General features: G+C 39.8%; 1 protein-coding gene across 1 annotated transcript; it reads right to left on the bottom strand.

Moving 5' to 3' along the window:
• Positions 1-2,224: 2,224 nt before the first annotated feature.
• On the bottom strand, positions 2,225-27,530 carry LOC117490066 (14-3-3 protein epsilon-like). Its single transcript, XM_034139655.1, has 6 exons — positions 27,327-27,530; positions 15,988-16,187; positions 15,645-15,751; positions 10,214-10,420; positions 9,421-9,557; positions 2,225-3,135 (listed from the first exon to the last, which is right to left on the bottom strand). Exons 1-6 carry the CDS (start codon positions 27,388-27,390, stop codon positions 3,083-3,085), a joined length of 768 nt encoding a protein of 255 aa, XP_033995546.1. The 5' UTR covers positions 27,391-27,530; the 3' UTR covers positions 2,225-3,082.
• Between the last annotated feature and the right edge of the window lie 463 nt (positions 27,531-27,993).

The raw sequence follows: 27,993 nt of genomic DNA, 5'->3' as shown, positions 1-27,993 counted from the left end.
ACTATACTATGACTTTTACATACTATAACTTTTACACGTTTTGACTTACTATACTATGACTTTTACACGTTTTGACGTACAATACTATGACTTTTACACGTTTTGACTTACTATACTATGACTTTTACACGTTTTGACTTACTATACTATGACTTTTACACGTTTTACACATACTATAACTTTTACACGTTTTGAATTACTATACTATGACTTTTACACGTTTTGACGTACTATACTATGACTTTTACACGTTTTGACTTACTATACTATGACTTTTACACGTTTTGACTTACTATACTATGACTTTTACACGTTTTACACATACTATAACTTTTACACGTTTTGACTTACTATACTATGACTTTTACACGTTTTGACTTACTATACTATGACTTTTACACGTTTTGACTTACTATACTATGACTTTTACACGTTTTACACATACTATAACTTTTACACGTTTTGACTTACTATACTATGACTTTTACACGTTTTGACGTACTATACTATGACTTTTACACGTTTTGACTCACTATACTATGACTTTTACACATTTTGACTTACTATACTATGACTTTTACACGTTTTGACTTACTATACTATGACTTTTACACGTTTTACACATACTATAACTTTTAAACGTTTTGACTGACTACACTATGACTTTTACACATTTTGACGTACTATACTATGACTTTTACACGTTTTGACGTACTATACTATGACTTTTACACGTTTTGACTTACTATACTATGACTTTTACACGTTTTACACATACTATAACTTTTACACGGTTTGACTTACTATACTATGACTTTTACACGTTTTGACTTACTATACTATGACTTTTACACGTTTTACACATACTATAACTTTTACACGTTTTGACGTACTATACTATGACTTTTACACGTTTTGACTTACTATACTATGACTTTTACACGGTTTACACATACTATAACTTTTACACGGTTTGACTTACTATACTATGACTTTTACACGTTTTGACTTACTATACTATGACTTTTACACGTTTTACACATACTATAACTTTTACACGTTTTGACTTACTATACTATGACTTTTACACGTTTTGACGTACTATACTATGACTTTTACACGTTTTGACTTACTATACTATGACTTTTACACTTTTTACACATACTATAACTTTTACACGTTTTGACTTACTATACTATGACTTTTACACGTTTTGACTTACTATACTATGACTTTTACACATACTATAACTTTTACACATTTTGACTTACTATACTATGACTTTTACACGTTTTGACTTACTATACTATGACTTTTACACGTTTTTGACTTACTATACTATGACTTTTACACGTTTGACTTACTATACTGTGACTTTACACGTTTTACACATACTATAACTTTTACACGTTTTGACTTACTATACTATGACTTTTACACGTTTTGACGTACTATACTATGACTTTTACACATTTTGACTTACTATACTATGACTTTTACACGTTTTGACTTACTATACTATGACTTTTACATACTATAACTTTTACACGTTTTGACTTACTATACTATGACTTTTACACGTTTTGACGTACTATACTATGACTTACACGTTTTGACTTACTATACTATGACTTTTACACATTTTAACTTACTGTACTATGACTTTTACACGTTTTGACTTACTATACTATGACTTTAACATACTATAACTTTTACACGTTTTGACTTACTATACTATGACTTTTACACGTTTTACACATACTATAACTTTTACACGGTTTGACTTACTATACTATGACTTTTAGACGTTTTGACTTACTATACTATGACTTTTACACGTTTTGACGTACTATACTATGACTTTTACACGTTTTGACTTACTATACTATGACTTTTACACTTTTTACACTTACTATGACTTTTACACTTTTTGACTTACTATGACTTTTACACTTTTTACACGTACTATACTAAGACTTTTACACTTAATATATTACGACTTTTACACTTTCTAAACTAAGACTTTTACACTTTTGGACATACTATAATGGTATACATTTTTTCGACACTATTACTTTTTATCAAAATACTATACCATGACTTTCTTATACATTTGAACACGGTACAAAGCCACAGCATTACATCTCGACCAGAAGCAGTACTCGTTCAAACACTGCCATCTAGTGGATGAAAACCAAACCACACACAGAAGAGAACACCTCGGTAACATTTTACATTTTGAAGTTTAATGTTATTTCCATGCTGTGTTTCAGTAAGAATACAGATGGTACTTGTGGCTCCGGTGAGAATATCCAGTAGTACAAATCAGATTCACGTTACACATACCGAACAGAAGGAAGAGATGAGGAGGAGGAAGAGGATGGACGAAGAGTCAGGGGGGGGGGGAGTACAGCAGGCCTCTTATTTCCCAAACTTTTTTTTGTTTGTTTTTTAAACAATAGGTGGTTAATGCAAAACTGCATTTACATTACAATCAAGAGTGTTGAGCATTCCCCTCCCACACACACACGCATGTTCCTGCTAAAAAGCCATTACCTAACTATCTGATATTAGCAAAAGCTTGGCAGCAGAACACTTGGATGAGAACAGAGGTCAGAAGATGCTGTTTAACCGGAAAAAGGGACATGTCGTTTGTTATTAAAAAAATAAGAAGTATTGATGTGTTGAAGGAGCAGGTACGTAAAGAGGGCACTCAAAGCTTTAACACATCCCTTTAAATGTTTTCCCACCACCACCGATGCTTTATTTCCAAACTGAAATTGGACAGTATATTGTTCATAAACACACACACAAAAAAACAAAACAAGCTTAACCGCAAAGTCTTTAAATAACTCTCGTGTGTTACGGATACAGGCGAGCGCACTTGGCAACAGATGATAACGGCAAAGAAAGAAAGAAAAACAGTAAAAGAGGACTTAAAGGGTACAGGCTTGCAAATATGAGTCGTCAAAAAAAGGTAAAACTCAAGAGGGGGGGGGTTCAGACATGACATGCATATGGGGAGAAAGGGTGAGAAAGATGGAGGGAGAGGAGGAGGCGGCGTGTTTCTTGTTGTCCCGTCTCACTGAGTCTCTTCCTCGGGGTTTTGCGTTGCTTCTGTGCTCGGTTCTTCACCTGAGAGACAACGACAGAAACAAACAACGTGTTATTGATGTTTATATTTAATCAGAGGAGGAAGAAATACACAGATTATGGACAGAGCAAGGTGAAAATACTGCGTTGAAAGTAAGAATCCTACATTTAAAAACGTAAGTAATTCTGCAGTAAAATGTCTTCCATATGTGATATCTTTAGATGTTATTGAGGAGCATTTTGTTCCTTGTGGATAAACAACTTCTTATCATTTGTTGGAGAAATCTACTTTTTTCTTAAACAGTTTAACCACTAGATTATTTTTTGGTTAAAAGTGATGAAGATGTTTAATGAATATAGTCGAGAAAGAAAATGCTCACAGGGTTATTTCAAACATTAACAAGATAATATTCATTAGTCATGCAGCTCCTTTGTTTCAAAGTAAATAAATATATACGACAGTTTGTAGTTAGTCGCTCTAAAATGATCCTGAAACAGACATCCCAACATGCAGTTAGCGGTTAGCTTTAGAGATGTCCCGATCCGATCACGTGATCGGGGATCGGCGCCGATCACGTGATTTTCAAAAGATCGGAATCGAGAGAAAAAAATCGGGGATCGGAATTTTTCTTTCTTTTTTTTTTTTTTTTAATAAAATGTTTTTCTTATTTTATTTAATGTTACAAAACAAAAATGACCATGTTCACGAAAAGTCATCCTGAGGCCTTAGTATTGGTTTAAAATTACACATCATGTATGTGTTGCTTCTTTTGGGCTTGTTTTCATAGACCTGGTTGCTTATTTCTCTCAAATCTGGCAACAGAGTGGGCGCAGTGTCTAATAGTAGCAGTAAGCTAACAAGAGGCTACGTTCAGCCGGTGTCACGAGAGGCTACGTTCAGCCGGTGTCACGAGAGGCTACGTTCAGCCGGTGTCACGAGAGGCTACGTTCAGCCGGTGTCACGAGAGGCTACGTTCAGCCGGTGTCACGAGAGGCTACGTTCAGCCGGTGTCACGAGAGGCTACGTTCAGCCGGTGTCACGAGAGGCTACGTTCAGCCGGTGTCACGAGAGGCTACGTTCAGCCGGTGTCACGAGAGGCTACGTTCAGCCGGTGTAACGAGAGGCTACGTTCAGCCGGTGTAACGAGAGGCTACGTTCAGCCGGTGTAACGAGAGGCTACGTTCAGCCGGTGTCACGAGAGGCTACGTTCAGCCGGTGTCACGAGACGTTCAGCCGGTGTCACGAGACGTTCAGCCGGTGTCACGAGAGGCTACGTTCAGCCGGTGTCACGAGAGGCTACGTTCAGCCGGTGCCTCGGGAGTCGGGACAGAGAAAATGTCAGGAGTTTGGAAGTATTATAAAATTGAAAGCGAAGGCAGTGTAACAGCCAGATGCAATGTTTGCAAGGCGGAGGTTCCGCGTGGTGGAAAGAACAGAGCTACGTTCAACACGACCAATCTAATACAAACACCAACAACAACACGAGGAGTACACAGCGGCCACTCAGGTAACGGCACTGAAACAACCGACACTTTCAGAGACTTTTAAAAGGAAAGAGAAACTGCCCCAGAACAGTGAAAAGGCCAAAAGAATAACAGCCAAGATAGCTGAATTCATCGCGTTGGATGACCAGCCGTTATCTGTTACCTTTTTTTTCTCTTAATGCATTGCATAAAGATCGGATCGGGAAAAATCGGTATCGGCAGATTGTCAAAATCAAATGATCGGAATCGGATCGGGAGCAAAAAAAGGTGATCGGGACATCCCTAGTTAGCTTCGATGCTCGGCTGTGTTTCGGGGGGTAAAAAGTGAACCTGTAGTTTCTAATAAAGGTTTCCATGGAGACAGCACAGCCATCCGTGTGATTAGAGTTTAGAGGCACGAAGAACAAAAAGCCCTGAGAACCCGTTGTGATTAAAATAGAAAAGAGCGACTCGTTAGCGCCGCGGCTAACAGAGACGTGAGAAACATGCTGTTACTGCACTTCAGCCGTTATATATCACACTCCAATAAGTTCACATCTCACACACACTCTGCACACACACACACTCTGCACACACACACACACACAGTGAGTGTGGTGGAAGGTGTCCGCAAGTACTGTGAGTCTAAATGTAATGATTGGATTCACTATCGTTTATAAAAAAGAAGACATTATGCTGATGTTCAGGTGTATATCAGTATGTAGTGTCTCTACTTTAAAGAGTCCTCTCCTGCTGATGTTCAGGTGTATATCAGTATGTAGTGTCTCTACTTTAAAGAGTCCTCTCCTGCTGATGTTCAGGTGTATATCAGTATGTAGTGTCTCTACTTTAAAGAGTCCTCTCCTGCTGATGTTCAGGTGTATATCAGTATGTAGTGTCTCTACTTTAAAGAGTCCTCTCCTGCTGATGTTCAGGTGTATATCAGTATGTAGTGTCTCTACTTTAAAGAGTCCTCTCCTGCTGATGTTCAGGTGTATATCAGTATGTAGTGTCTCTACTTTAAAGAGTCCTCTCCTGCTGATGTTCAGGTGTATATCAGTATGTAGTGTCTCTACTTTAAAGAGTCCTCTCCTGCTGATGTTCAGGTGTATATCAGTATGTAGTGTCTCTACTTTAAAGAGTCCTCTCCTGCTGATGTTCAGGTGTATATCAGTATGTAGTGTCTCTACTTTAAAGAGTGCTCTCCTGCTGATGTTCAGGAGTATATCGGTATGTAGTGTCTCTACTTTAAAGAGTCCTCTCCTGCTGATGTTCAGGTGTATATCAGTATGTAGTGTCTCTACTTTAAAGAGTCCTCTCCTGCTGATGTTCAGGTGTATATCAGTATGTAGTGTCTCTACTTTAAAGAGTCCTCTCCTGCTGATGTTCAGGTGTATATCAGTATGTAGTGTCTCTACTTTAAAGAGTCCTCTCCTGCTGATGTTCAGGTGTATATCAGTATGTAGTGTCTCTACTTTAAAGAGTCCTCTCCTGCTGATGTTCAGGTGTATATCAGTATGTAGTGTCTCTACTTTAAAGAGTCCTCTCCTGCTGATGTTCAGGTGTATATCAGTATGTAGTGTCTCTACTTTAAAGAGTCCTCTCTTGCTGATGTTCAGGTGTATATCAGTATGTAGTGTCTCTACTTTAAAGAGTCCTCTCCTGCTGATGTTCAGGTGTATATCAGTATGTAGTGTCTCTACTTTAAAGAGTCCTCTCCTGCTGATGTTCAGGTGTATATCAGTATGTAGTGTCTCTACTTTAAAGAGTCCTCTCCTGCTGATGTTCAGGTGTATATTAGTATGTAGTGTCTCTACTTTAAAGAGTCCTCTCCTGCTGATGTTCAGGTGTATATCAGTATGTAGTGTCTCTACTTTAAAGAGTCCTCTCCTGCTGATGTTCAGGTCTATATCAGTATGTAGTGTCTCTACTTTAAAGAGTCCTCTCCTGCTGATGTTCAGGTGTATATTAGTATGTAGTGTCTCTACTTTAAAGAGTCCTCTCCTGCTGATGTTCAGGAGTATATCAGTATGTAGTGTCTCTACTTTAAAGAGTCCTCTCATGCTGATGTTCAGGAGTATACATGTAGTGTCTCTACTTTAAAGAGTCCTGAAAGAGACCGTTACTGACTTGCTGACACTCGAGTTTCATTCATGCACAAAACGGTGAAAATATAACACTTTTTACATTAAATTACAGCTTGTTTTCCATTTGATCTGTGGGTAACCCTAAAGAACAAGGCAGCAGTGTGTGAGGTGAGGAGGTGAGACGGGATAGAGGGGTGAGACGGGATAGAGGGGTGAGACGGGATAGAGAGGTGAGACGGGATAGAGAGGTTAGAGAGGTGAGACGGGATAGAGAGGTTAGAGAGGTGAGACGGGATAGAGAGGTGAGAGACGGGATAGAGAGGTGAGACGGGATAGAGAGGTTAGAGAGGTGAGACGGGATAGAGAGGTGAGACGGGATAGAGGGGTGAGACGGGATAGAGAGGTGAGAGACGGGATAGAGAGGTGAGACGGGATAGAGGGGTGAGACGGGATAGAGGGGTGAGACGGGATAGAGGGGTGAGACGGGATAGAGGGGTGAGAGACGGGATAGAGAGGTGAGACGGGATAGAGGGGTGAGACGGGATAGAGGGGTGAGACGGGATAGAGGGGTGAGACGGGATAGAGGGGTGAGACGGGATAGAGGGGTGAGACGGGATAGAGAGGTGAGACGGGATAGAGAGGGGTGAGACGGGATAGAGGGGTGAGACGGGATAGAGGGGTGAGACGGGATAGAGGGGTGAGACGGGATAGAGGGGTGAGACGGGATAGAGAGGTGAGACGGGATAGAGAGGTTAGAGAGGTGAGACGGGATAGAGAGGTTAGAGAGGTGAGACGGGATAGAGAGGTGAGAGACGGGATAGAGAGGTGAGACGGGATAGAGAGGTTAGAGAGGTGAGACGGGATAGAGAGGTGAGACGGGATAGAGAGGTGAGACGGGATAGAGGGGTGAGACGGGATAGAGAGGTGAGAGACGGGATAGAGAGGTGAGACGGGGATAGAGGGGTGAGACGGGATAGAGGGGTGAGACGGGATAGAGGGGTGAGACGGGATAGAGGGGTGAGACGGGATAGAGAGGTGAGAGACGGGATAGAGAGGTGAGACGGGATAGAGGGGTGAGACGGGATAGAGGGGTGAGACGGGATAGAGGGGTGAGACGGGATAGAGGGGTGAGACGGGATAGAGAGGTGAGAGACGGGATAGAGAGGTGAGACGGGATAGAGGGGTGAGACGGGATAGAGGGGTGAGACGGGATAGAGGGGTGAGACGGGATAGAGGGGTGAGACGGGATAGAGGGGTGAGACAGACAGTCAGACAGGAAGAATGACTTACAAAATGCACTTCTACAATGAAGAGGAGGGAGAGAGCTCCAGAGAGAGGAGAGAAAGACGAAGGGGAAAGTGAGGTTGTGTTTGAGTCTTGAGTTGAGTTGGGATTCAAAGATGTGAAAGACCAGCATCCAGAGGCCGACGTTAGGAAACATATGAGCTTCAGGAAACGTATGAGCTTTAGGAAACGTATGAGCTTTAGGAAACGTATGAGCTTTAGGAAACATATGAGCTTTAGGAAACATATGAGCTTTAGGAAACATATGAGCTTTAGGAAACGTATGAGCTTTAGGAAACATATGAGCTCACTCCAGAGGCCGACGTTAGGAAACATATGAGCTTCAGGAAACGTATGAGCTTCAGGAAACATATGAGCTTTAGGAAACATATGAGCTTTAGGAAACATATGAGCTTTAGGAAACATATGAGCTTTAGGAAACATATGAGCTCGAGAAAAGCCCAACATATCTGACAAAAACCAAGAAACGATTGGGATTCTGACAAAAAGAAAATGTATGTTTTTTTGTAAATTGGAGGAAAAAAAGGCTCTGAATTTGGGGTTAGAGTGACCGGATGATTGAAAGGGCGGTACGGACATGTTTAGGTTCAAGAAAAGGTTTTAAAATAAGAATAATTGGTAATAAACATGTCAGGTAAGGTTGATGGTAGATGTTTGACTTGTGATCTTTGATATAACTGCAAGTATTGGTTAGTGAGCTGTGATTGAGAGACCACTATTTTCTAGTTTGGGGTCAAATAAGCCTTTCTTCTCCCTGCTCTTTTGCATCAAGCAGCTTCAAGTTTTGTTAATTGTTTTATAATAAATTAGCTGTGAGTGGAAGAAATAATAATAAAAAAAATGTATATAGGTTTGATATCAATATTGTGAAATGAGACGTCATAGTTTTGAATATCTTAATATTTTAAGTGCCTTTTCCTGATTTTAAAAAGGCAGCATTTCAGTAACTTCCCACTTCTAGCTGTTAGCTGCTTAGTAACTGTGTGAGTATTCTGTCCTACAATTCCTACAATATCATCACTCAGAGCCATTTGACTTCAGGAGGATTATAATTGTTTGATTATTTGTTAAATGCCTTTGATTAAATCTACATACGTTGTTTATTACAATAGGATTAAATATAAAGTCTGTCATTTGAATATGCGCTGTTGCTTTATTGAGACAGGAAATGACATGTACGCCCATATATGGCAGTGACGAACGGGAGCAGCAAAGTTGTTATTGTTCATCTTTTTATAAGCAGCCCGGCTGGCTTGCTAAATAAATATAAATAACAAATAAGTGCAATGTAACCGCAATCTACGGATTTCTTAGTAAACTAATTTAGGCGAGTCTGAACCCACAACCCTGACAAAGGACAGCGGCTTTTTATATTAAAATGGATTAAAAAAGCTAATAAATATAGTTCCCATATATCGCTGCATATTCTATAATATACCGTATTATATCTAATGAGTGTTTTTCCTCTCACCATCTCCCTGCACGTCTGAGGTCCATAGTGTTAAGTTGTCACGTAGCAACTGCATGATAAGTGTTGAGTCCTTGTAGCTGTCCTCGTTCAGCGTGTCCAGCTCTGCGATCGCATTGTCGAACGCTTCCTTCGCCAACCTGAGAGGGAAGAGGACGCACCGTTAGGCTTGAGCTTCAATCTCAGGATCCATGTATTTATGATCCTCTCAAGAATGGAAGTAGTCAAAACTAAAAAAGATAATTTGTTGGGTTTTTTCTCAATTTTCTCAAATTTCTGACTTTTTCTCAAATTTCTCTAAAGATCCTGAATTTTCCTCAAAATCCTGACTTTTTCACAAAATCCTTACTTTTTCTCTCAAAATTCTTACTTTTTCTTAAATTTCTCTCAAAATTCTTACATTTTCTCAATTCTGAAAAATTCTGGCTTTTTCTGAAAAATTCTGACTTTTTCTCCAATTTCTTTCAAAATTCTTACATTTTCTCAAAATCCTGAATTTCTCTCAATTCTTACTTTTTCTCAAAATTCTTTTAATGTATTATTATGTTCTGCTGGCACTGGGAGAGCTTCAGTGGGAAATAGTGCAGAGGAGCTCAGAGTTTTGTGCAAAATCTGAATTAAATTATAATCAGAACGCTCCTTAATCACAGTTGCTCCATTTTAGAATTAAAACTAAAATACAATTCTAAAAACATTTAAAAAATATTTAACGCTACCAGCAGGTGTTCACGATACTAAATGTGTCGTGAAACCAAAACGGGGTTAAAAAAGGTCAGTTTTGAACGTGAACACCTACTTGCAGGCGCGGTCCGGCGAGTTGAGGATTTCGTAATAGAAAACTGAGAAGTTGAGGGCCAGTCCGAGGCGGATGGGGTGCGTTGGAGGGAGCTCGATCATCGCGATGTCGCTCGCAGCTTTATACGCAACCAAACTGTTCTCTGCTGCCTCCTTCCTGTCGTTACCGGTGGCAAACTCTGCCAGGTACCTGTGGTAATCTCCCTTCCTGAGAAACACAACAGAACAGAGACATCAACAAACAGAGAGGGCAAAAGTGCACACATCCTTTACTCAAGTAGAAGTACACATACTCGTGTTTAGAAATACTCTGGTGAAAGTAGAAGTACTGACTAAACTTCTTTACTCAAGTCAAAGTAAAGAGGGCTTTGAAATGTACTTCAGTAAAAAGTACCCATAACTAGCAGCTGTTTTAAAGAGTACCTGACCTCCCTTTATATTAATAGAACAATAATGTCATTGTTAGCTAATGAATGTTTCCATGCTGAACAACGGCAACATGACAACGTTTTCATTGGTCCCTCTTCTTTAGAGAAGACCAGGAAATGATGGATACACGGATCGTGTTCAAATCAATAGGCACGCAATGACTCTAAATAATAATGATCACGCCACCAAACACACATTCAAACTAAAGGAACCAGCCTGTTTGGAAAATGTGAGAAGTAGAAAGTACAGGTATTTGGGTTCAACATGTGAGAAGTAGAAAGTACAGGTATTTGAGTTCAACATGTAAGAAGTAGAAAGTACAGGTATTTGTGTTCAACATGTGAGAAGTAGAAAGTACAGGTATTTGGGTTCAACATGTAAGAAGTAGAAAGTACAGGTATTTGTGTTCAACATGTAAGAAGTAGAAAGTACAGGTATTTGTGTTCAACATGTAAGAAGTAGAAAGTACAGGTATTTGTGTTCAACATGTAAGAAGTAGAAAGTACAGGTATTTGTGTTCAACATGTGAGAAGTAGAAAGTACAGGTATTTGGGTTCAACATGTAAGAAGTAGAAAGTACAGGTATTTGGGTTCAACATGTAAGAAGTAGAAAGTACAGGTATTTGGGTTCAACATGTAAGAAGTAGAAAGTACAGGTATTTGGGTTCAACAGGTAAGAAGTAGAAAGTACAGGTATTTGTGTTCAACATGTAAGAAGTAGAAAGTACAGGTATTTGGTTTCAACATGTAAGAAGTAGAAAGTACAGGTATTTGTGTTCAACATGTAAGAAGTAGAAAGTACAGGTATTTGTGTTCAACATGTAAGAAGTAGAAAGTACAGGTATTTGTGTTCAACATGTAAGAAGTAGAGAAGTATTAATGTAAAGTACAGGTATTTGAGTTCAACATGTAAGAAGTAGAAAGTACAGGTATTTGTGTTCAACATGTAAGAAGTAGAAAGTACAGGTATTTGTGTTCAACATGTAAGAAGTAGAAAGTACAGGTATTTGGGTTCAACATGTAAGAAGTAGAAAGTACAGGTATTTGTGTTCAACATGTAAGAAGTAGAAAGTACAGGTATTTGTGTTCAACATGTAAGAAGTAGAAAGTACAGGTATTTGTGTTCAACAGTGTAAGAAGTAGAAAGTACAGGTATTTGGGTTCAACATGTAAGAAGTAGAAAGTACAGGTATTTGTGTTCAACATGTAAGAAGTAGAAAGTACAGGTATTTGAGTTCAACATGTAAGCAAGTAGAAAGTACAGGTATTTGTGTTTCAACTGTAAGAAGTAGAAAGTACAGGTATTTGGTTCAACATGTAAGAAGTAGAAAGTACAGGTATTTGGTTTTCAAAGTGTAAGAAGTAGAAAGTACAGGTATTTGGGTTCAACATGTAAGAAGTAGAAAGTACAGGTATTTGTGTTCAACATGTAAGAAGTAGAAAGTACAGGTATTTGATGTTCCAACATGTAAGAAGTTAGAAAGTACAGGTATTTGGGTTCAACATGTAAGAAGTAGAAAGTACAGGTATTTGTGTTCAACATGTAAGAAGTAGAAAGTACAGGTATTTGTGTTCAACATGTAAGAAGTAGAAAGTACAGGTATTTGGGTTCAACATGTAAGAAGTAGAAAGTACAGGTATTTGTGTTCAACATGTAAGAAGTAGAACGTACAGGTATTTGGGTTCAACGTGTAAGAAGTAGAAAGTACAGGTATTTGGGTTCAACATGTAAGAAGTAGAAAGTACAGGTATTTGTGTTCAACATGTAAGAAGTAGAAAGTACAGGTATTTGAGTTCACATGTAAGAAGTAGAAAGTACAGGTATTTGGGTTCAACATGTAAGAAGTAGAAAGTACAGGTATTTGAGTTCAACATGTAAGAAGTAGAAAGTACAGGTATTTGTGTTCAACATGTAAGAAGTAGAAAGTACAGGTATTTGGGTTCAACATGTAAGAAGTAGAAAGTACAGGTATTTGAGTTCAACATGTAAGAAGTAGAAAGTACAGGTATTTGTGTTCAACATGTAAGAAGTAGAAAGTACAGGTATTTGTGTTCAACATGTAAGAAGTAGAAAGTACAGGTATTTGGGTTCAACATGTAAGAAGTAGAAAGTACAGGTATTTGTGTTCAACATGTAAGAAGTAGAAAGTACAGGTATTTGGGTTTCAAAGTGTAAGAAGTAGAAGTACAGGTATTTGGGTTCAACATGTAAGAAGTAGAAAGTACAGGTATTTGTGTTCAACATGTAAGAAGTAGAAAGTACAGGTATTTGAGTTCAACATGTAAGAAGTAGAAAGTACAGGTATTTGGGTTCAACATGTAAGAAGTAGAAAGTACAGGTATTAGTGTTCAACATGTAAGAAGTAGAAAGTACAGGTATTTGAGTTCAACATGTGAGAAGTAGAAAGTACAGGTATTAGTGTTCAACATGTAAGAAGTAGAAAGTACAGGTATTTGGGTTCAACATGTAAGAAGTAGAAAGTACAGGTATTTGGGTTCAACATGTAAGAAGTAGAAAGTACAGGTATTTGGGTTCAACATGTGAGAAGTAGAAAGTACAGGTATTTGTGTTCAACATGTGAGAAGTAGAAAGTACAGGTATTTGGGTTCAACATGTAAGAAGTAGAAAGTACAGGTATTTGTGTTCAACATGTAAGAAGTAGAAAGTACAGGTATTTGAGTTCAAAGTGTAAGAAGTAGAAAGTACAGGTATTTGAGTTCAAAGTGTAAGAAGTAGAAAGTACAGGTATTTGAGTTCAAAGTGTAAGAAGTAGAAAGTACAGGTATTTGGGTTCAACATGTAAGAAGTAGAAAGTACAGGTATTTGTGTTCAACATGTAAGAAGTAGAAAGTACAGGTATTTGGGTTCAACATGTAAGAAGTAGAAAGTACAGGTATTTGAGTTCAACATGTAAGAAGTAGAAAGTACAGGTATTTGGGTTCAACATGTAAGAAGTAGAAAGTACAGGTATTTGTGTTCAACATGTAAGAAGTAGAAAGTACAGGTATTTGTGTTCAAAATGTAAGAAGTAGAAAGTACAGGTATTTGTGTTCAAAGTGTAAGAAGTAGAAAGTACAGGTATTTGTGTTCAAAATGTAAGAAGTCAAAGTAAAAAGTCGTCAGAAAAATAAGTAGTGGAGTAAAGTACTGATACCAGAAACATGTACTTCAGTATAATGAAGTATTTGTACTCCACTACTTACCACCTGTCAACAAACCTGCAGTACTGAAATAAATGTCCACTAGTATACAGTTTTAGACACGAGCATGAATTGTTGCACCCCTACAATTAACACGCGTGATGCTCAACGAGCCTTTTAAATATTTACACGAGCTGTTTGTTTACCAGTAATGATAATAGTTGATTTGCACATTTAACGAGCACTCAAATGAAACCAAAATATATCTGATTATCATCTTCAGACACTTTACTCTCCTGGGACATGTCTCCATGCTTTAATGTTCAGAAAGCTCTTTTCTCATACTGCCTGTGCTGCAGCTCCTCTTTTCACCCTCTGTCTGAAACCAGAGCCCAGTCTGCTCTGATTGGTTAGCTGGACGGTTCTGTTGTGATTGGTCAACCAGCTTAGAGATATCCCGCCCCTTATGGCGCAGTTCCACTGCAGCGCGGAGCTCGCTTTAAGCGTGCCGTGTCGTGCCGTCCCCTTATTTGGTTGTGCTTCCACTAGGCCTAGTTCCGGCGCGGCACGGCGCGGGGCCACTTTTTCACCTTTTTTCTGGCCCTAGAAAATTGTGGTTCTATCGGGGCCAACAAACAGGGCTGAGTCGGGCTGAGTATGCTAAACTAGAGAGAGGAGCGCTGGCAAGAGGGCTAGAACTACAACAAGATGGACATATTTGACCGTGATTTAATTGTAATACACGTTTCAAAATGATGCCGAAGTAACAACATACTGATACCGGTTAGTAAAAACCATGAATTAATGCTTTGTCAAGTCTGCAGACAGACGGCAGGAGAAACACCTTTTAAAATGCTTGTTTTCTAAATGGAGATTGGCTAAGCTAACGCAGTATATGCTCCGACCGTCCACACTCACAACAACGGCCTACAGACATAAATAAAGCAGCGACTGTATTCACCATGACACAGGCAGTCTGTGGTTTGTACTTGTTTAACTTTTGTCTAGTTTCTGAACAGATATGAGGAGCTGTGAGCTCTGAGTGCTAACAGCTAAGTTGTGTTTCTGGATTTCTCATTGAAGATGACGTCACGGCTCCGCCTACACTGCGTTACTATAGTAACTACCCCAGTTCCTAAACTGTAATGGAAGCGCAGCATGAAGTGAGTCGGCCCTGTTAAGGCCCAACGCGGCCAAGCCGTACCGAGCCGTACCGAGTGTGGCCGAGGCCGACCGTGTAGTGGAAATGCGCCATTAGACTATCACGTATAATGTGTTAGCCAATGGAAGGGCAACAATATGACTCCTATAATATTTTATTTATTCTCTACTGGAAGATTTGGACTTTCAGCCACACCTAAACTGACGGGACATTTAGAAATGGGCCAAGGATCCGAATTAAAAAGATTACAATATTGTTCAAACGGTATTGAAATACTTCCGTTTACGCACACAGTCAATAAAAAATAAAATGAAAGGGATTCTCAGCTTCAGAAAAACAATACATTGCATTTAGTGCACAATAATGAGTGCGGGAGCACACACACACACACACACACACACACACACACACACACACACACACACACACACACACACACACACACACACACACACACACACACACACACACACACACACACACACACACACACACACACACACACACACACACACACACACACACACACACACACACACACACACACACACACACACACACACACACACACACACACACACACACACACACACACACACACACACACACACCACACACACACACACACACACACACACACACACACACACAATGATGTGGCAGAGTATTTGTATTATAAAATGTTTTTTTAAATACGTACATTTTGTAGTAGAAAACCTTAGATTCTCCCGAAACTGCGGCTTGGATGAGATGTTTGTCCAGTACGTCCAGGATGTCGTTGCAGATTGACTTCAGCTCCTTCTCCACCTGCACAACAACAACACCACACAGGTTACTTTTCTGTCCCACAAAAGGAGCTTTAAACTGTAGGGAAATGTTAGCTATCGTTTGTTTATTGATCTTGTGTTTTATATACATCTTGATTAACCCCTTTTACTGTTCTTTGTGACAGATCAATGGGGACTGTCCATGACACTATAAACAAATAAACTAAACTATCTCCTGGAGCTAGAACCCAGAGTTTATAACGAACAGTTTCTGACCGTTTTCCTGTATTCCTTGATCATCTTTAGTTTGTCCTCTCCTCCTTTGTTCTCCTCCTTCTGCTCCAGGCTGCTGATTATCCTCCATGAAGCTCTTCTGGCTCCGATCACGTTCTTATAGGCGACCGAAAGCAGATTCCTCTCCTCCACCGTCAGCTCCACGTCCATGCTGGCCACGTTCTTCATCGACTCCACCATTTCTACAAACACAGGGGGAACAGATTCAGGATTCAATAATAACTTAAAGGTCACCTATCATGCTATCTTTAGCCAATAGCATAGGTCTCAGATATATACAAATATAAAAAACATGTCTATGAAGTGTTTTGCTCCAAACACCAAACAGATCACCCATTCTAGCCATGCCTCATACCCCTCTGTTTCACTTCCTGTTTCTAAAGTGATGATTTGGGGTATAAAGCTTTAAAAAAAAAAAAATTGATAAATCAAAAAGTAGGGGTCTGAGCTCATGCGGGACCCAGCAGCTACTGTCTAAACTAAATACTGCCGTGATGAAACGCCATATCATGGATTATCAAGGATTGTCTCTGAAACAGTATGGAGCTCAAAGGCTTTCTCTCTTGCCGGTTATACCACAAGGTGAGTTCCTTTTGATTTCCTGCTTCTTCACACACATGCTCTCCAGTACAGGTTAGCTCTGAGTGTTAGCCATGCTAATGTAAACACCGACCATATTACGTCCAAAACAGTCGGGCATTGTTTCTGATAGCAACTTTCTGATTGGGCCGTGGGTCCACATTTCAGATATTACGTCATATCGGACGCAAATCTGGATCAGCTCCGTTGTTCCCCGTTTTTAGAGATTTGGGTACGGAGGAAAAGAGAGAGGGTTTTATTTTCTGACACTGCGTGAGTTCCCCGACACACCGGGGACACACCGGGGACACACCGGGGACACGCCGGGGACACATGTTGATGTATAAAAGACATCAAAAAGTGCATTTTGCATGATAGGTCGCCTTTAAATGTGTGGCATTAGAATATGAGTTATGAATACCTTTTTTAATGGGAGGGGTGCTTAAGTTGATTACATATTATCAAATGGATTAATTAAATGTATACGACGGAGAAAGAAAAATATCAAAGATAAGTTGGCTTGGTTTCTATATTTATTTGATTATTTATTTATTATTAAAAAAGGTTTTTAGGATACGGAAATTCGGTTAACAGTTTTTTTGTGGGGTTGAATATTCGAATATAAATTTGCTTTCAAATTCCCATCCCTAGTAGATATGTCAATTAAAAACTGAAGTCACAGTCTCCTCCAACAGAGCGACATGAATATATATAGGACATAAAACAAATAAAATAGTGCAAGAAGAGTCTATATATAGGGGTGCACATAACTTTCTCCGTGAGTTACTCAAATGAGTACCAGGAGACGATGTTTGGTACTCAGGGCTGCCCATGCAAAGTTCTGTGTTCAGCCCCTCTGTTTCGCGAACGACGTCGTCGACGGGGGGGGGGGTTGTGGTATTGAACGTCGAAAACACTGATTCTGATATAGCAAAACATAGTGAAATAGTCACAACATATATTTAGTATTTATTTATACATGTAATTAAAGCTTAGATGTATTTGTTTCTGTATTTATTTATTTAAACATGAATTATTTTATTAATTATTTTGCCATTTATTTATTAATTTCTCTATTTATTTAATGAACTAGTTATTTATTCCACATGGTGCAGCCCTATTGCAGTTTGTGTTCATCCACATGGTGCAGCCCTATTGCAGTTTGTGTTCATCCACATGGTGCAGCCCTATTGCAGTTTGTGTTCATCCACATGGTGCAGCCCTATTGCAGTTTGTATTCATCCACATGGTGCAGCCCTATTGCAGTTTGTATTCATCCACATGGTGCAGCCCTATTGCAGTTTGTATTCATCCACATGGTGCAGCCCTATTGCAGTTTGTATTCATCCACATGGTGCAGCCCTATTGCAGTTTGTATTCATCTACATGGTGCAGCCCTATTGCAGTTTGTATTCATCCACATGGTGCAGCCCTATTGCAGTTTGTGTTCATCCACATGGTGCAGCCCTATTGCAGTTTGTGTTCATCCACATGGTGCAGCCCTATTGCAGTTTGTGTTCATCCACATGGTGCAGCCCTATTGCAGTTTGTGTTCATCCACATGGTGCAGCCCTATTGCAGTTTGTATTCATCCACATGGTGCAGCCCTATTGCAGTTTGTGTTCATCCACATGGTGCAGCCCTATTGCAGTTTGTATTCATCCACATGGTGCAGCCCTATTGCAGTTTGTATTCATCCACATGGTGCAGCCCTATTGCAGTTTGTGTTCATCCACATGGTGCAGCCCTATTGCAGTTTGTGTTCATCCACATGGTGCAGCCCTAGTGCAGTTTGTATTCATCCACATGGTGCAGCCCTATTGCAGTTTGTATTCATCCACATGGTGCAGCCCTATTGCAGTTTGTGTTCATCCACATGGTGCAGCCCTAGTGCAGTTTGTGTTCATCCACATGGTGCAGCCCTAGTGCAGTTTGTATTCATCCACATGGTGCAGCCCTATTGCAGTTTGTGTTCATCCACATGGTGCAGCCCTATTGCAGTTTGTATTCATCCACATGGTGCAGCCCTATTGCAGTTTGTGTTCATCCACATGGTGCAGCCCTAGTGCAGTTTGTGTTCATCCACATGGTGCAGCCCTATTGCAGTTTGTATTCATCCACATGGTGCAGCCCTATTGCAGTTTGTGTTCATCCACATGGTGCAGCCCTATTGCAGTTTGTATTCATCCACATGGTGCAGCCCTATTGCAGTTTGTATTCATCCACATGGTGCAGCCCTATTGCAGTTTGTATTCATCCACATGGTGCAGCCCTATTGCAGTTTGTATTCATCCACATGGTGCAGCCCTATTGCAGTTTGTATTCATCCACATGGTGCAGCCCTATTGCAGTTTGTATTCATCCACATGGTGCAGCCCTATTGCAGTTTGTGTTCATCCACATGGTGCAGCCCTATTGCAGTTTGTATTCATCCACATGGTGCAGCCCTATTGCAGTTTGTATTCATCCACATGGTGCAGCCCTATTGCAGTTTGTGTTCATCCACATGGTGCAGCCCTATTGCAGTTTGTATTCATCCACATGGTGCAGCCCTATTGCAGTTTGTATTCATCCACATGGTGCAGCCCTATTGCAGTTTGTGTTCATCCACATGGTGCAGCCCTATTGCAGTTTGTATTCATCCACATGGTGCAGCCCTATTGCAGTTTGTATTCATCCACATGGTGCAGCCCTATTGCAGTTTGTATTCATCCACATGGTGCAGCCCTATTGCAGTTTGTATTCATCCACATGGTGCAGCCCTATTGCAGTTTGTATTCATCCACATGGTTGAGTTTTCCTCCGGCAACAACTGTTAAATGTTTTGACCTCGATCATTTATCATCGAGTGGGGGGGGGTAATCCCGCTGACAGGTGACACCATTCTCCACCGCTGACATAATCTACCTTCAGACCCCCGACACCAAACATAGAGCAGATACTTGGCAGGGCTTAGAGCTGGGATGCATTGTTCCTATTTTTAAAAAGAAGGGACAGTAAAGTTCCCCTGAAGCATTGTGGGGCATTTATTACGAGTGAGTCACAGTTTCAAGTATACGGCATTATTTCTTTGAATCACTATAAACCCTTCACATTCATAGCATTGGTGTGAATGCAGATGCGATCTCAAACCCTGGTGAATTAAACCCAAACTATGTGAATGTCTCACCACAGCTACCAAAAGAGCCCTTTTTCACCCTTTTGCCACAAAACTCTAAAATGTCTGGAGCCACATATTCGATAACACAGCATGCTAATTAGCAAAACAATCGAAGTGGGCAGAACTTATAACGATTAGACTTGTGGTGCACGACACGTTTGTTTTTTGTTCAAAAATGGTATCTTCATAGGTGGCGCTAGTGAGCACGTTAAATGAAATCTGACCCATTCACTGCACTCACACGAAATTACCGCCAGTCCTGACGTCCGTGCTAAATGTTTAAGTCTATATAAAAAGTAATATATATATATACATATATATATATATATATATATATATATATATATATATATATATATATATAAAAAATTGGGTGCCTTGCATCCGTGAACCTACTGATAACCATAAAGGTAAGCCGGCATTGTAGTCAGTAAAAGCAAAGGAATCCATACACAAAGAATTAAACTCTATTTCCAGAGGTGCGAAGTAACTAAGTACTAGATCTGAGTACTTCTACTTTTACTCAAGTACAAGATCTGAGTACTTCTACTTTTACTCAAGTACAAGATCTGAGTACTTCTACTTTTACTCAAGTACAAGATCTGAGTACTTCTACTTTTACTAAAGTACAAGATCTGAGTACTTCTACTTTTACTCAAGTACAAGATCTGAGTACTTCTACTTTTACTCAAGATCTGAGTACTTCTACTTTTACTCAAGTACAAGATCAGAGTACTTCTTCTTTTACTCAAGAACAAGATCAGAGTACTTCTTCTTTTACTCAAGTACTAGATCCGAGTACTTCTTCCACTTCTGTCTATTTCATATTTGACTTTTTTAGGATTCATCCATGGTTAGTTTTGTATCGCCTTAAACTCTAAGATAAAATGTGTTTCTTTCAAATACTTATCTATTAATAGCTGTTATTTAATTAAATGTTTTCTATCAGAGCTGAAGGGACTGCCTCCTCCCTTGATACTAATGGCACTTTGTGAGAAAGGTTTTAAGCTCCGAGAGGTTTCTGTCATCAGTGTTTTATTAACGCAGAGCTTTAACCCTTTGAATGCACACATTAACCAACGATGGACACGTCTTATGGGATACAGGGAGCAGAGCTTTAACCCTTTGAATGCACACATTAACCAACGATGGACACGTCTTATGGGATACAGGGAGCAGAGCTTTAACCCTTTGAATGCACACATTAACCAACTATGGACACGTCTTATGGGATACAGGGAGCAGAGCTTTAACCCTTTGAATGCACACATTAACCAACTATGGACACGTCTTATGGGATACAGGGAGCAGAGCTTTAACCCTTTGAATGCACACATTAACCAACTATGGACACGTCTTATGGGATACAGGGAGCAGAGCTTTAACCCTTTGAATGCACACATTAACCAACTATGGACACGTCTTATGGGATACAGGGAGCAGAGCTTTAACCCTTTGAATGCACACATTAACCAACTATGGACACGTCTTATGGGATACAGGGAGCAGAGCTTTAACCCTTTGAATGCACACATTAACCAACTATGGACACGTCTTATGGGATACAGGGAGCAGAGCTTTAACCCTTTGAATGCACACATTAACCAACTATGGACACGTCTTATGGGATACAGGGAGCAGAGCTTTAACCCTTTGAACGCACACATTAACTAACTATGGACACGTCTTATGGGATACAGGGAGCAGAGCTTTAACCCTTTGAACGCACACATTAACCAACTATGGACACGTCTTATGGGATACAGGGAGCAGAGCTTTAACCCTTTGAATGCACACATTAACCAACTATGGACACGTCTTATGGGATACAGGGAGCAGAGCTTTAACCCTTTGAATGCACACATTAACCAACTATGGACACGTATTATGGGATACAGGGAGCAGAGCCAGGACAATGTGAAATGTGATGCGTGACGCTGCTTAGACATCTCAAGGTGATTCAGTACGATGGTGACGAGTGCATGAGCAAAATTAAGATTATGCCCTGAAGGAGCTGCTAATTACACAACGACCCGTTTCCCTGGGGATGAACAGAACACAGAAACAGCAGGGGGGATATTTAACCAAATCACAAGGAGCTGTTTGAGGAGATGCAGAAGGAGAATTAACATTAGCGTGCAGACACAGAAATAAATGATATTAAAGATAGGTATTGGTTCATGTTCTGTGTATTAGGGCCGCACGATTTGGGGAAATAATTTAATTGCGATTTTTCTGACAGATATTGCGATTCGATTTGCGATATTTGTTTTTAAGCGACCTGACGGAGGTTTATTGTAAAATGCGGCCATATCTCCGGCTAGGAAGGTCGTATCAACGTGCTCCCGTCTCTAGCACCCCGCAGCCCGAGCTACGAGTTAAAGAACTAAACTTACATGAAACTTCCGTTGGGTTGCTTTAAAGTCAAGCTTCAGTTTCAGACTCACCCTGTAATAGAAACATGAGATGGAGCATCACTAACCTGACTCAGAAACCATCAGTAATAGAAACATGAGATGGAGCATCACTAACCTGACTCAGAAACCATCAGTAATAGAAACATGAGATGGAGCATTGCTAACCTGACTCAGAAACCATCAGTAATAGAAACATGAGATGGAGCATCACTAACCTGACTCAGAAACCATCAGTAATAGAAACATGAGATGGAGCATCACTAACCTGACTCAGAAACCATCAGTAATAGAAACATGAGATGGAGCATTGCTAACCTGACTCAGAAACCATCAGTAATAGAAACATGAGATGGAGCATTACTAACCTGACTCAGAAACCATCAGTAATAGAAACATGAGATGGAGCATCACTAACCTGACTCAGAAACCATCAGTAATAGAAACATGAGATGGAGCATTGCTAACCTGACTCAGAAACCATCAGTAATAGAAACATGAGATGGAGCATCACTAACCTGACTCAGAAACCATCAGTAATAGAAACATGAGATGGAGCATCACTAACCTGACTCAGAAACCATCAGTAATAGAAACATGAGATGGAGCATCACTAACCTGACTCAGAAACCATCTGTAATAGAAACATGAGATGGAGCATCACTAACCTGACTCAGAAACCATCAGTAATAGAAACATGAGATGGAGCATTACTAACCTGACTCAGAAACCATCAGTAATAGAAACATGAGATGGAGCATCACTAACCTGACTCAGAAACCATCAGTAATAGAAACATGAGATGGAGCATCACTAACCTGACTCAGAAACCATCAGTAATAGAAACATGAGATGGAGCATCACTAACCTGACTCAGATGCTTTGTTTCACCATCTAGGAGAGCTCCATTGGAAGCCATTGCACTTTCAAAAATACTTGGCAGGTGATTGGATCAATCTGTCTATCACCTATCACGGGCCACTTCTGATTGGTTAACAATGACTGGTACATGTGGAGCACAGCACTTCTGATTGGTGTGGATGACTGACACACATCGCAGGCTTTGCGATTTGATAATTGCATCATTTAAAATCGCGATTTCGATTTAAAATCAATTAATCGTTCAGCCCTAGTGTGTTTGCCAATATTTATTCCTTCCTCCATAAAAATGCAACGACACACCCTCATGGATATTTCCTTGTATATTAAATAAACAGCATTATGCGTGGTAAGCTAAAGACATGCTGCATGGAGTCTCTCCTGCTGCTCATGAACCTGAGAGCAGCTTCCAGACGGGGAGTCATCTGTTGAAGAGCAGCGCAGAGAAACCTGATGCTTCAGCTTCAGAGCCAGGAGGAGCTTTGATCACTTTACCCTCCACAGCCTGCACTCAAACTCACTCTCTGACCTCCACAGCCTGCACTCAAACACTCTCTCTGACCTCCACAGCCTGCACTCAAACTCACTCTCTGACCTCCACAGCCTGCACTCTCTGACCTCCACAGCCTGCACTCTCTGACCTCCACAGCCTGCACTCAAACTCACTCTCTGACCTCCACAGCCTGCACTCAAACTCACTCTCTGACCTCCACAGCCTGCACTCTCTGACCTCCACAGCCTGCACTCTCTGACCTCCACAGCCTGCACTCAAACACACTCTCTGACCTCCACAGCCTGCACTCAAACTCACTCTCTGACCTCCACAGCCTGCACTCAAACACTCTCTCTGACCTCCACGCCTTTTTAAAAATCACTTCTCAGCATTGCATCTCCACCGATCTATCGCACAAATCACTCGAGCACTTCCTGAAACACGCCGCGCTTCAATATCTTATTTTTGGGGGTGAAAAAAGATTGAAACTGATGTTATTGGACATTTCACTCATCTAAAATTGTACCATTTGATCTTATCTTTTAACGTTTGTATTAATATTTGTATTCTCTTTTTTAAATTAATCTTTTATTTTTAACTTCTTATGTTTGTACAAATATTTAAATGTTATCGTTGCATTTTTGTCATATTAAAATGGAGCACACAACCCATTTTGACTTCTAAATAAAGTATTCTAATTATTATAAAGCAATTAAACTAATGAACCCACTGTTTTAGTGATTACATTTACCTTTTTAATATTGTATTTATTCAATTCTCAAACGATCACAACACCTAATTTCCCCCGGGTTGAATTAACTATCCTGCTTCTCGCACACATTTTTAATTAAAGCCAAAAGCTAAGTTATTGTAATCCTGATGCATGAGACTGGTCCTCACTTGAAGATGTGGAAGCTGCAGTCATTGCTGATTGAACAGTATTTATTAGCCTTTATCATTTTTCTCTTTATCAGACCGACTGTCACCAGTCAAGCTCGGCTGAGATTAGACATTTTTGCTAAACTTGCATCAAGGTTTTTTGGTGCAAATTGAAAATGTACATGCCTACAGATAATGGAGTTATTTTCCCAGCTATTTTAGTGGTTCAAATGTGCACTGGAAGCATTCAAAGATCAATAAATTGTGCTAAAATGAACTAGTGCGTGTGTTTTATGTATTTTTAGATATCTGCTGGGTGTGCCTGCTACTGATCAGCATCTCTCTTCACTTCAGATGAGACGGCTCCTATAAAAAACCTCAGACAGTCGATGGTTTCTTGCCATCATAACAAGTGCAGTACGTTTTCAAGATGAAAGATATGCTAGGCTAGGTGTGCACACTTTGATGTGGCTTAAACTGATGCAACACAATGTGTGGTGGGGTCATGTTAGTCCATAAAGGATGTGCTGCAGTGCATTCACGCCCTAAAAATGCAACTTAGCTATTTTGAAAAAGATCCTACAGCATGCATACATTCACCACATCATCTTATAACAACAGCAACCAAACCCAGCAGCTATCACTATGCATACAAAGTCTATCTGTTGCTATTAAATATTGATTCTTTAAATGGTGTAGGCTCTATATGAGGCAGGGTAAATATCTGGACCTTTCGGGGAGCTACAGACAATGAGAGTGCAAGACATTGGTTGAAGGGAAACCTGCGTGTGCACTTTGCTGCATTTGCATTTACAGTCACCGCCGTTAGCTTAGCGGTGGTGACGTGAAGTCATGTGACCGTGCTGTTCCTTTATAGCCTAACGTTAGCTTTTTACTTCATATCAATCATAAAGTGGTGTTAATATGTGGAGATTATCCTGCTGAACAAAACTTGTAAGTATCATAAACGTTAATTTGCCACAGAGATTATTTTCTGCAATAATCTAAAATCCAGTGCTTTTTGCTAGCTTCGTGGTCGGCCTACAAAAATACGCCATCACTGCACCACATATCCCGTGAACGAAGAAAAACTAGACGATAACAAATCTTATAGTAGCTGGCTTTGTGGAATGGACAAAGATGTAGATTGTCTGAGAAAAAACAACATAATCTTGGATTCTTTCAAAGTCCTGAGTATTACCCTCTGGTGTGAACTTCAGTCACTCAATATGGTTTTCCATTTGTTTGTCTATTTCTATACTTTACAGGGTTTTTCTAGAAAAATATAGTAAGAGGGGGCCAACGTCAATTACGGACAAAATGACAGCCCCGCCCACTTTCCAGCAAAAATAATGCATCAGAGCGAAGCAGAAAATAACAGTGTCTTCATGTCTTAAAGCTGCGGAGTATATTGGGTTACCTCAAACAACAAATACATCTACGGTTTCTTTACTTCTTCTACAGCACAAAGGAGAGGAAAAGAAACTCAGAAATCACAGTGTCAGCCTGCTGCCTCCATCCATCCCATATTTATTCTACGTAAAAACCAAGCTGTCTCTGACACTCCATCTGACACAGTAATTATACCGTTTTTGGCCTAGCAGAAATATTGTTTTCTGGCATCACTTGACATTTAACGGGGAAAATCTGCATCTTTGGACGAAACCCTGCTTTTTCTGTAACAACGTAAAATCTCCCACTGTTGGACGATTACATGAATTCTGGTTCTGACTTCCAGCTACAACACAGATTCAAACCTTAAAACAAGATGTTGAAAAGGGATGTCACCAATTGGGAATGCACCAAAAACAATATGGAGATCTCTCTCAAGAGTCCCTATAACTTGTTTGTCATACAAAAGCGCTTGGTGGGGCGGCTGGTTAGCATCAGCTCGATTTGTGAATTCATTTTTCAAATTCTGTTGCACGTTTGAATGCTGTATAAGATATCACAGGTGGAAGAATTACTCAGATTATTCAATTAAGTACAAGTACAGTACTACTGACTAACTATACTAGAAGTAACACCAATGCATCCAAAAAAAATGTATTGGCTTCAAATATATACTTATAGTACCAAAAGTACTCAGTATGCAGAATGGCACATTTAAATACCATATGTACTTAAATGATTGCATTATAATTAATCATCATGCAATAATCTCTCCAATGTTTCAATTGGTAAAAGAGGGGTTTATTACTTTCTATACTACTGGATGGCTTGACCTACACTAGTATATAGTAATTTATTATTTCATTTAAATTGTGTATTTATAATCTAAATGTGCAAAGTAGCTAGTGACTACACCTGTAAAATAAATGCAGTAGAGTAAAGGTATAAAGAAGGATACCTTGAAACGACTTAATCTACATGTATATAGATTTCTGCATGTATATAATGTTTGATGTACAAAAACAATAATACAAAATACAAACAAATACAAATTAATGATAATGAAGAAAGAAGCATTGAAAAAAAGACATGAAAGAAAAAACACTTTAAACACTTGTATTATAATAATAATAATAATAATAATAATAATTAAAAAATGAAATGAAATAAAGAAACACTTGAAAAAATAAATACATGTCTTAATGCAGTTGAATGGTGTGACGCGTGTCGGTAAAGAAAGGCTAGCTAGCCAGTTAGCACCTGAGCTAATTAGCAACCGAGCTAACATTAGCCAACTGTCTCTGGAAATGAACGACTGGCTTTAGCTCACCAGCTAACACCAGCTAACCCCAAACCATGCGACAAAAGCACGCCGAGCAACACGGGACTTCCCTTTGTGAGACGACACCAATCAATTATAACCTTTTTATGATTCATTCTGCTAGAGAAACCTCCGCCATTTTGTGCCTGTGAAGTGTTTTAGCTTCGTCTCCAACTGATTATTCTTTATTATTCTCGGACTCACCGTCATATCTCTCCGCTTGCTCGGCCAGTTTCGCCTGGTACACATGGTTCTCTCTGTCCGCCATGGTGGTGCTGGGGGACGGGGGGAAGTCCTGCAGGAAAGGGTTATTCTGGGCAGAAAGAGAGACACTGGAGGCGGTTCAGCAGCTCCTGAACTGAAGAGACCCACCGGTGGATCTGCCGTAAAGATGGCGACGCTCCTTCATCCGGGTACCCACGCAACGGTCGGTCTTTTTTTGATCTGTTTATCATATTAATAATATATGTATCATATGTTGAACAAAAACGTCAACATTAGGGGTAGATATATAAAGTAATACAAAATAACATACAATAAATAAATAAAAATACAGTTCATATTTCATATTTTCACGCAACTGTCTTTTTAAAAATATTTTATTCGAGAACATTGATTTTGAACATTGAACACCATATTTTCTGCAGTGGTGTAAATTATGATTATCATTATTATAACTATTTATTTTATTTTTTCCGGGGTGTAAGTCGATTTTTGACGGAGATTTCCGGTTGGGCGTCTTGCCTTCAAAATAAAAGCACGATAAGAAATCACACCCAAAAATGTATGACTCACTTTTGTATAGGTGTTGTAAAGTAAAGTACATTTACTCAAGTAATGTACTTCAGTTCAATGTTGAGGTACTTGTACT

The sequence above is a fragment of the Trematomus bernacchii genome, unplaced genomic scaffold (genome assembly GCF_902827165.1).
Source record: "Trematomus bernacchii unplaced genomic scaffold, fTreBer1.1, whole genome shotgun sequence".
NCBI classification, from domain to species: domain Eukaryota; kingdom Metazoa; phylum Chordata; class Actinopteri; order Perciformes; family Nototheniidae; genus Trematomus; species Trematomus bernacchii.
Note: the sequence above shows the minus strand (reverse complement) of the source record. Positions and strands in the feature narration are given on the sequence as shown.

Excerpts from the sequence above, each read along its gene's own strand:
- LOC117490066 (XM_034139655.1), bottom strand. The coding sequence starts at position 27,390 with ATGGCGGACAGAGAGAACCATGTGTACCAGGCGAAACTGGCCGAGCAA. Across the intron at positions 16,188-27,326 it reads GCAAGCGGAGAGATATGACG|AAATGGTGGAGTCGATGAAG; the intron begins GTGAGTCCGAGA and ends CTGTGTTTGTAG. Across the intron at positions 10,421-15,644 it reads AAGGTTTTCTACTACAAAAT|GAAGGGAGATTACCACAGGT; the intron begins GTACGTATTTAA and ends TGTGTTTCTCAG.